Source organism: Buceros rhinoceros, unplaced genomic scaffold (genome assembly GCF_000710305.1).
Source record: "Buceros rhinoceros silvestris isolate BGI_N320 unplaced genomic scaffold, ASM71030v1 scaffold16961, whole genome shotgun sequence".
Taxonomy (NCBI): domain Eukaryota; kingdom Metazoa; phylum Chordata; class Aves; order Bucerotiformes; family Bucerotidae; genus Buceros; species Buceros rhinoceros.
In genome coordinates this window covers 34,076-43,010 of record NW_010396166.1, presented here as the reverse complement: position 1 = coordinate 43,010, position 8,935 = coordinate 34,076, and the positions used below count along the sequence as shown (strand labels likewise).

The following is an 8,935-nucleotide window of genomic DNA, read 5'->3' as shown; positions in this document are numbered from 1 at the left end:
TGCTGAAAGCAAAAACTTTATGTTATATTGCTTTCTTTTAACCAAGTTTTTATTGTGAAGGGAAAAACTGAACAGAATTAGATGTGTTACAGAGACAGTATTACATGTTTTTGGAGAAACTGTGAAAAGAAGGCAGAGGTAGATCTCTAGTGCCCGTATATGTCCCAAACAAACACTTGTGGGATTCGCTGCCTCCGTAGATGTGGTGAATGTGTTTGGTGAGTCTCTGATGATGAGCAAGGAGAATACAAATGAATGTTCTGAGGGTGCCCTGTTCTGCTGTCTGCCATTCTGAATTGGTTTTGGTGCATGTGGATCATTTTCCTGCAGAACTTAAGATTAGTATTTCGCGGCTTTAAATCCATCAGCATCCATCCACACCTATTTTTCGTCTGTCTTCACCAGTGTAGGAGCAAGCTCGTATTTTATGGTGTGCTTGCAGTACTTCATAGTGAAGGTAGCTCCTTTCAAAGGAAGGACAGGGTTGGTCCTGTGTTCAGCTGGCCGCTGCAAGGAGGTGAAGTCACTTAGCAGAGCAGCGATGCTGCTGAATGTCCAGGCCAGATCCCTGGAATGCCTCTTCAGATGAAGATATTTCTCCGTTGTTGGGTTGGCCCGTTGACTGTAGGTTCAGGGTATCGTTTTAGTGCTGCTGTGGTACAAGAACAACTTTGTGGTGTGGTTTTGATCTCGAAGATTACTTTATGTGCAGGAACTGATGGCCACAGAGATGACTGCAGCTCAGAAAAGCAGTTTGTCTGGAAGCTGCAGGTTAGATGGTTGTTTCACTGTCTGTCTTTAACACCTTGATTCGGGCTACTTGTTATTAGCAGTTACTATTTGTAGCACCTTTATTGGCAACAACAAAGGATAGATACTGAGTCGAATAAAAGTTCAGCCTTATCAGGATTATTTTTTATGTCTGCTAGGATCTGCTTCTGTGTCATCCATAAACTTTACCAAAAATCTGGATGAAGCTCATGTCCCCCCTCCAGTTCCTCCACGAAGAAGACCAGAGTCTGCCCCAGCTGAATCCTCCCCATCAAAAGTAAGGAGAAAAGAGGGCATTTTTTGTGGGAGCAGAGGGTAGGGTACGGTGGAAGATAACTCTTAAAGATAGTACATGTATTTCTGAAGAACTGTATGTGAAAGAGTAAGCCGCCATGTATTTCAAGCCTTCACAGCTCTGCCTCACTGTGTCCTGATCCCAAATGAATGAGATTTAGCAGATGGGACCTAAATGTATGGTTAGAAATACCTATTCTCTGCTGACCTGCTATGCTCACATTACCAGTGGGAGCTTGAGGCTTCAGGCAGAAGTTTCCATCTGTGGTAATTGTTCCAGAGTGTCATTTTAGGGTGCATGAGCTGGGGGTAAAGAACCGAGGAATGGTAATGGTGTAAAGTGATGTACACGCCTCAGTCCTCTGCAAAGGTTCATGTGCACATTTGTTCCTGATGCTGTGGTGGTCAGTGCTTTCTTTCCCTTCTTTACTACCTGTCCTGCCTACTTGAGCCACTGCTACATTTTCCTTTTGCATTTTTCCGGCATTTGGGACCTGGTCCTGTCTTAGTTGGAGACAGTGCCAAATGCCTCTTAGTTTCAGTGAGACCTGGTTTGTGATTTCAGAAATCTGGGTGGCTTTGAAAATCCCACTCAAAATTACTTGGGAACATGTATGACTTTGAAGAGGGCTTGTATATGGCTCCTCAGAAGTTCTTGTTTTCAGACCACGGGTGACTGTGCTGTCTGCCAGCAGAGTTAAATGCATTACACCCCTACCAAACTGTAATTGAAAACATGATATATGTGACAGGGTGTTGGAGGTCAGTTACCTAGTCACTGTGATCTGCAGCTTGGGAACTGTCCCATAATTCTGACTACTTAATTCCATCTTCTGAGTGTAGGGTTGTATTTTTTTTCCCCGTTCAACATCATCTGCCTCTCCCTGTTCCTCATTTTCTCCATATTTTTCTCTCAGCTGGTGTTATTACCCACCCCAGTGCTTGTTATTGAGGAAATGGCGTAAGGTGTCCAGACCTACCTCGAACTAGCATGGGAATTGTTGCTTTGACCATTCTTTGCCATGGCTTTGTTCCTCTCTGTGCATCTTCAGTCTTTCCATCCTCGGCTGTTAACTCATGTGTTTATATAACCCCGCTCTTCTCCTGCTCATCCAGGCTGTGTCTTTCCTGTCTTCATCGCTCTGAAAAACATTATTTTTCAGGCCCCAGCGCTCCCTTTTGCTTCCTTACTTTCCATCCTCATTCTGCGCCTGCTTGCTGTGCTTCCTTTTCCCTTGGGTAACAGCAACCTGCAGTGCAACAGCTCTGCTTCTATGTCACAGCAGCACCCTGTTGTTTTCTGCCACTCTGAAGTGTTATTGAATGAATTTTTTGTGTACCTCAGATGACTTCTGCACACCTGGACAGCCCACCAGCAATCCCTCCTAGGCAACCAACCTCTAAAGTGTATTCACCAAGGTACTCAGTGTCTGACCGGACCTACATCTCTGACCCCCCTGAAAGCCCTCCTGTGTTACCACCACGAGAACCTGTGCGAACTCCAGATGTTTTCTCTAGCTCACCACTACACCTCCAACCTCCACCACTGGGGAGAAAAAGCGAACTTGGTAACACCTTTTTCCCCAACAGTCCGTCTCCATTTACTCCCCCTCCCCCTCAGACACCTTCTCCACATGTAGCACGGCGGCATCTTCCTTCACCACCTTTGATACCGCAAGATGTGGACCTCCATCCTGTTGCTGGACCACCTGTTCCTCCACGACAAAGCACTTCTCAACATATCCCAAAGCTTCCTCCAAAAACTTACAAAAGGGAGCACACACACCCATCGATGCATCGAGACGGACCACCATTGCTGGAGAACGCCCACTCCTCCTGAACGATCCCTTGCGCTGGGAGTCGCGTCTTCCTGGTGCTACGTCTGTTGCTGGCAATGGATGCACTGAACCCGGTGGTGCCAAGGAGTCGGGGTGTGAATGCCAAACACTAAGAACTCTCCACGAGATTGGAAATGCCGTGTACAGAAATGGAATTGCAAACGCAGACGTTCTAGTGGAAAAAACGGTTAACTTGCTCTTCTCGTTTTAGCGTGCAGGACATTGTTCTAAGGTAATTGGACAACTGATTGTACCAGAAAACAGACTTGAGAGATTTCTTTGGCCAATGAGCAGAGACTGTGTTTGTGTGATGATCATTAATGTCCAGTACAGGAAGGAAAACATTCTTGTATCCATCAGTTCCATACAGTGGCACAGGTTTGGGAATGAAAACATTATGCACTTTTTTTAAATTTCAAACAGGGAACTTTATATCCTTCTTAATTTTCCTTTGCTTTACTCCCTACTTTAAAATACCTTCCTAGAGTGATGCGGAGGACTGTGAGGAAGATCTGTGGTACCTAACCGATCTAGAACTGAGGCAAAGCACTGTATTGCAGTCCTGTTTACACGTTGTTACAATGAGTAGTAGGGGGTACCTAGGCTTCACCAAAGAGGTACTTTATTATTATTTTCTGAAATATTATGGTGCCAGTTCAAAAATAAATTTTTGCCAGGAAGCATAATGTCTAATTATTGCTTTCTTTAGACAGAGCAGATGAAAGTCTTACATCGTTGAGATGACAGCGGATTTTTTTAAAAGGCAACATCATCATCCAAAGTAAATATACAACCACATTTAGAAGACTGTTAATCTCTGCTAGGTTATGCCATGTTCTTTTTAAGGTTTACTGATAATCCATTTCATGGCTGGTAGCTATTCTTTTTCAGTCATGCCATGAAAACAGTCACTTGTGAAAAGGAGCACTCACTGGTCAACTTCCGTAGCTATCATCATGTTTTACTAACGATAGACTAATCAGTATACATAGGATTGCCTTGCAGTTGCATAAATTGTGTATATAGTGAATGTTGCATAAATATACTTGCAGATTGTTTTTAATTTAATTGAAATAAAGATACAGATATGTTTGGCTGACATATGTTAAATTATTACACGGACAAATGTACCACTCCGTTTTTCAGTGAAGCGCTGAAGGGGATACAGGCGTGTGTTGTGGTACCTGTTGTCCCTCGTTCGGTGTATGTGTTTTAGTAGTAAGCCCAAAGAGAAGTCAGTTTTGGCATCTGTTGCAAAGTGACAATTCAGTAATGTTTGAGAAGCTGGGTTGCTCCCAGAGTGAATTATTATGGGTTATAAAACTCCTCACACCTCCTGTGCGAAGAAGACACTTGTTAGAAAACCTCAAACTTCCATTAATCTTTACAGTAGCTTTCTGCGTTCAGAATACCCGTGGCAGAACATGCACTGGTGTAAGTATCGTGACATGAATTGTCCATAAACCTGTGTGCTGCTCTTCACCTCTAGACTACGCTGTGACAGGAACGCGTGGCAGTTAGTGATGGAAGGGGGCTCGGTGACCTCCTCAGTAACTGCGGCATGTATGTGAAGCCTAAAGGATCTCGTATTCAGTTGGTGTGCCTCGTGGGTCAAAGAAAAATTCTATCCCATTTCCTCTTTGGAAGAAGACCCTGTTTCAGCTGCTGAGAAAGCTGTGTCGTTAGAGGTGGCGTTAGCTCAGTGATGGCGGAAATCACCTTTTTTAATGCTTTCTGCAGTGCCATTGATCAGCGCCCCTTGCTCCTTTGGGGCGGTCATTACACTGCAGAAGATGTTGTGATTTCAGCCTGAATGGTGGTTTTCTTCACAGCAAAGGCTGACGTTTGTCAGTTGTATTCCTTCTTTGATGTTTGTTAAACAGTGTGGTTTTGAAACATTTTCCTGGCAAAAGAAGAAAAAGTGAAGATCTCTAAACCCTGGCCTCAGAGGAGGACATCATATGGAAGCTCTGTAAAAACCCTGGGGCTACAGGAGGTGTAGTTTAGGTGTTGAGAGTCAGAACTGGGATTATGCGTTTAAAAAAGAACCAAGCACCTCGCTGTGTTTGTGATGTACAGGAAGATATGAAGATCTCTTCCAGAGCTGGATAGTTGAAATTACAGTGGTACGTATGTCATTGGAGTGGGCTCGTGGGGCTTGTTCATGAAAGCTCCTGTGTCCGTAACAGTGCAGCAGAAAGAAGGAGCTGGAGGGAGGCGCTGAAGAAATGGCACAGTGAGCTGCACCGGCAGCAGGATCTTGACCAGAAGCCTAGAGAGTGAGTCAGCCGAGTGCTGGGTAAGAGTCTTGGAAGGAGGCGTATGGAAACAGCCCTCTGTATGCGGGGGAACATGGTTTTGTAAGTACCATTGCCTCAGAAAGGGACCTGAGAAATACATGTTTCTTCTTTTAATGGATGCAACCTTACGGCTGATTCAGTGCAAAAGAGACAACAGCATTATTTAAAAGCAACATTTATTTGGTACAGGAAGAAAAAGCACACACATAAAAGGGGAAGTTGGATTGGATCCTGCAAGAGGTTGTGTGTTTCTGTGTGGTGCTGAGCATTATTCATTCGTTTTATTTATATTTGCAGATTCTAAGCAGGTACAAGGACATCTCAGATAATAAGTATAGGCCTGGAAGTGAGAACTTGTACAGGATCAGAAGGAAAAAAAAACCATAAATTCTGACCATGCCTTAAATCACTAAAACAGAAGCTAAAATCCACATGCGTTTTACAAGCAAAGATCTGCCATCCGGAAGGATTTTCTCACCCAGGAGATGTTAGCAGGTAGGTTTTCCCCTTTGTCCTGCTCGTGTCCCGGTATCTGCCTGACAAGTGTGAGGAGCCAGTTTGTGCTGTGAAGGACAGAAGTGTTGTGTATGTGACCAAGGACAGAAGCATCAGAGCCCTTGATGTCCTCAGTGCGTTATGGTGGAACTCTCCGCATGGATAGAACTCTGGTTCCGGGGACAAACACAGGTCTCTGCAGAACAGACAGGAAGATGTGCAGCAGTCCTGACTGAGAGAGGCCGGGGAACTTGTAGTTTAATGAGGGTGTGAGGGAGAGGGGAGGAGAGGGACAGTTTTTCTGTCATTGAAAACTTGACAAAAGAAATCTTCCCAGAATAGATTCCAAAAGCTGGTGGGCGGTGGGGGCGAAAGGATGATACTTTTTTTCCTCTTTGTAATGCAGAGAAGGATTTTGGAGAACTGTTTTGGGTCCAGTAAAATGTATGGGGCAGGCATCAGCCAAAACATTGTGATCTCTGTGGTTTTGCTTGGTCGTTTTCTTGAAGCATTAGGAAAACTTTTGATGGAGATGAAGGTTGGATCTTGCCTGTCGTAGGTGATAACCCTTTTCACACACACCTCTTCGCCTCCACCGAAAGAGGAAAAACAGGTGGTAGGTGCAGGACACCTGTTGAGGGCCCTCCTGTGCCGTTGCTGCCGACAGGAGAGCCATGCAGCATGATCAGTGGTTCTCCTGGCACCAGATTCAGTTGCCCTTGCGCTGGTGTTGGAATCCCACACCCCTGATTTCACAGCTTTGCCTATTTTCCCCAAGATGCAACTGTTGGCCCCACAGAGACAGTTCACAACCTCTTCAGGTGAGGCAGTTCTTTATGACAGACCAGTGTCCCACCCCTGCCAAAATAAGGTGATAAAACCACATTTTCTCTTGAAACTGCCCTCAGCATGCTCCAGCTTCAGCTGCCAGCACCATGTGGCACCAGAGGTGCTGTTGCTGCTGGCCGTGACACGGGTGTTGCACCAGAGGACTGTGGTTCTCTCCGTACTTCCTTTTGAACAAAAGCTTTAGTCTCCTCCAGAGAACAGTGTAACTGGGGGTTTGTCACAGCGAGATGCAAGCAGGGTGGTGTGTGTGTGGCCTTGTGCGAGGAAGAGGAGGGCTTGTGACTTTGGACGTGGGGCGCCAGTGACTTTCCTGCCCCAGTGCCTCCATTTGAGCTAGAAGAACTACTCCAAAGCAGGGTGCTGCACGTGGTGGAGCTTGTAAGGTGGTGTCAAGCCAAAGAGACGTAGCAGAGAGTATTTCAGGTGTGTGGCAGACCAGGAGCCATGACGCTGGTTGTCTGCGTCTGCACAGATCCATGGTGGGGATAGGGTGGAGAAGGTCTTTGTCTCTTGTGGCAGGCCCCAGGCTCAGGCTGCGTCGCCGGCCTGGACACACGGGCAGTTCAGGCAGCAAGGAACAGAGATTCTTACAGCAGGAGGCAATTCAGGAAATGGCATGCCACAAAAAAGGGTGCAGGAGGATTTTGGGGGGTGGTGGAAGTCCAGAGTAAAGGATGCTGCAGACGAAGCAGTACAGACCAGCAGAGTAGGGCGAGCTGGCCTCCTGGAAGACATCTCTGATGCTGTTTTTTTTATTTGGAAAGCAGAGGAAAGGAGAATTTCAGACTTCTGGCCAGGGTGCCAAGGCTGCTGTGTGGAGGATCCCAAATTAGACCTGGATTGAATTTGAAAGAGCAAAGGTGTGTGGCAAATCAAGCAGCACTGGGGGACGAGGGGGAGAAGAGAGTGGGATTTGGCCAAAGCTTTCCAGAACTCCAGAAGTTAAGTCAGGCAAGGGTGGAAGCTAGCAAGTTCCTGTGCTTGTTGGACCTGCTGGCTGAGCTCCACTTCACCCCATAGCCTGGCCCCTGCCCTGTGCTAGGAAGAGCAGGGTGTGTTTGTAAGGCAGTTGTGACAGTCTCCTCTTCCCCACCCCTCCACCTACGGTATTAGTCAGGGGGGATCTTGGGGCCTCGCTGTCTGTCTCCACCCTCAGGGACCTGGGGAAGCGCTGCCACACTTAGGCTGTGGCCTGCCTTTCTTGGGGCTGCTTATTTCTTTTTGAAGAGCTTGCGGAAGGAGCTCCGGAAACCCCCCTTGGGCTCGTGCCGTGGGTTGTGGTCGCTGAAGGATGTTTGCTCATTGTCATCCTTCTGGCAGAACCTGGTGTTGTCTTCTGCATGGAGCTCCTAAAAGGGAAAAGACAATTTAACCAGCATTTGCAACCTCACATCCTTGTGTCCCTCTCTGTCTGTCTGTCTCTCTCTGTGCTAGCAGGGGCCTGGTGGGTGAGGAGGTGCTGGCAAGGCTGGGAGACAACAGGTCACTCGGGCCCCGGCAGCACTGGTACCTTTGCGGAGAGCTTGTGGCTGGCGCTGAGGCAGTGGCAGAGGAGTGGAAAGATAAGCGTTGTCAGAGGGAACTGGAGCCTTCCTTGCTATTTTTTCTGTTTATAGGGAGTGTCCTAGCCCCTGTTGCCAAGGAGGGAGCAAGCCATCAGGGACAGTTGAAGGAACCTCCCACCCTCTGCTTGCTCATGAGCTCTGTTTAACCTGGGGCAGGGAGGCTTCAGGCTTCTTGAGCTGATATGGTGCGGAAGACTCTTCTTGTTGGCTCTGCTGCTGCCTGGTTTTATGTGTGCGGGGTAGAAGGCTTCATTAGCACACACACCTTGCGGTAAGTGTGCTGCTGAAAGATCTCTCCCCTTGCAGGAGAGCACAGAGTTCCTCTCAGCAAGGCTCTGGACAAGTCCCTTTTCTCCAGTTCTGCCCACTGCTGTCCCAGTGGTCTCCTTTGTGAGGGAGAACGTGTGCTGCAGTTCCGGACTAGCTCCACATCTGCACCCTCCTGTGGGCCATAGCTCTGTGCAGGTGAGTGCCACAGCACTCCCAGGCTCCTGTTCCTGGGAAGGCTGCATCCCTGTGGCGCTTCTCCCTCTGCCTCATCTGCCATGCTCAGCCATCCACAACCTCCTTCTCTCACTAGGCTTTTTTCTCTCTCTCCTCTCAAGGTTGCTTTGCTGCCTTTTCAGTCAGGCTGTTGGAACCTTCCTCCCATCATCATCTGCATCTACAGCCTCATCTGCATCTTGCCTCGTGTTAACCAAGGGTGTTCCTGCAGGCAGCGCTGAGAGAACTAGCTAAGAACAGCACCCTTGGCCTCTTCCCCAGGCAGTGTGGAGGGTGTCTCCCCGCCTCAGAGGTGACTCTGAGCAGGTGCTGCAGAGTG

General features: G+C 47.6%; 2 protein-coding genes across 2 annotated transcripts in view; one reads left to right on the top strand and one right to left on the bottom strand.

Moving 5' to 3' along the window:
- The window catches only part of SOS1 (son of sevenless homolog 1 (Drosophila)), a gene marked incomplete at its 5' end in the record, with an annotated part of 38,005 nt that extends 34,979 nt beyond the window's left edge, over window positions 1-3,026 (top strand). The window contains 2 exons of the mRNA XM_010145829.1: window positions 930-1,048; window positions 2,411-3,026. Of these exons, the coding sequence (XP_010144131.1) occupies window positions 930-1,048; window positions 2,411-2,905 (614 nt within the window). The remainder of the gene's footprint in view (window positions 1-929; window positions 1,049-2,410) is intronic.
- Window positions 3,027-7,750: 4,724 nt separating this feature from the next.
- Window positions 7,751-8,935, bottom strand: part of ARHGEF33 (Rho guanine nucleotide exchange factor (GEF) 33) — a 17,087-nt gene continuing 15,902 nt past the window's right edge. The window contains exon 14 of the mRNA XM_010145828.1: window positions 7,751-7,896. Coding sequence (XP_010144130.1) covers window positions 7,759-7,896 — 138 coding nt within the window. The 3' untranslated portion in view covers window positions 7,751-7,758. The remainder of the gene's footprint in view (window positions 7,897-8,935) is intronic.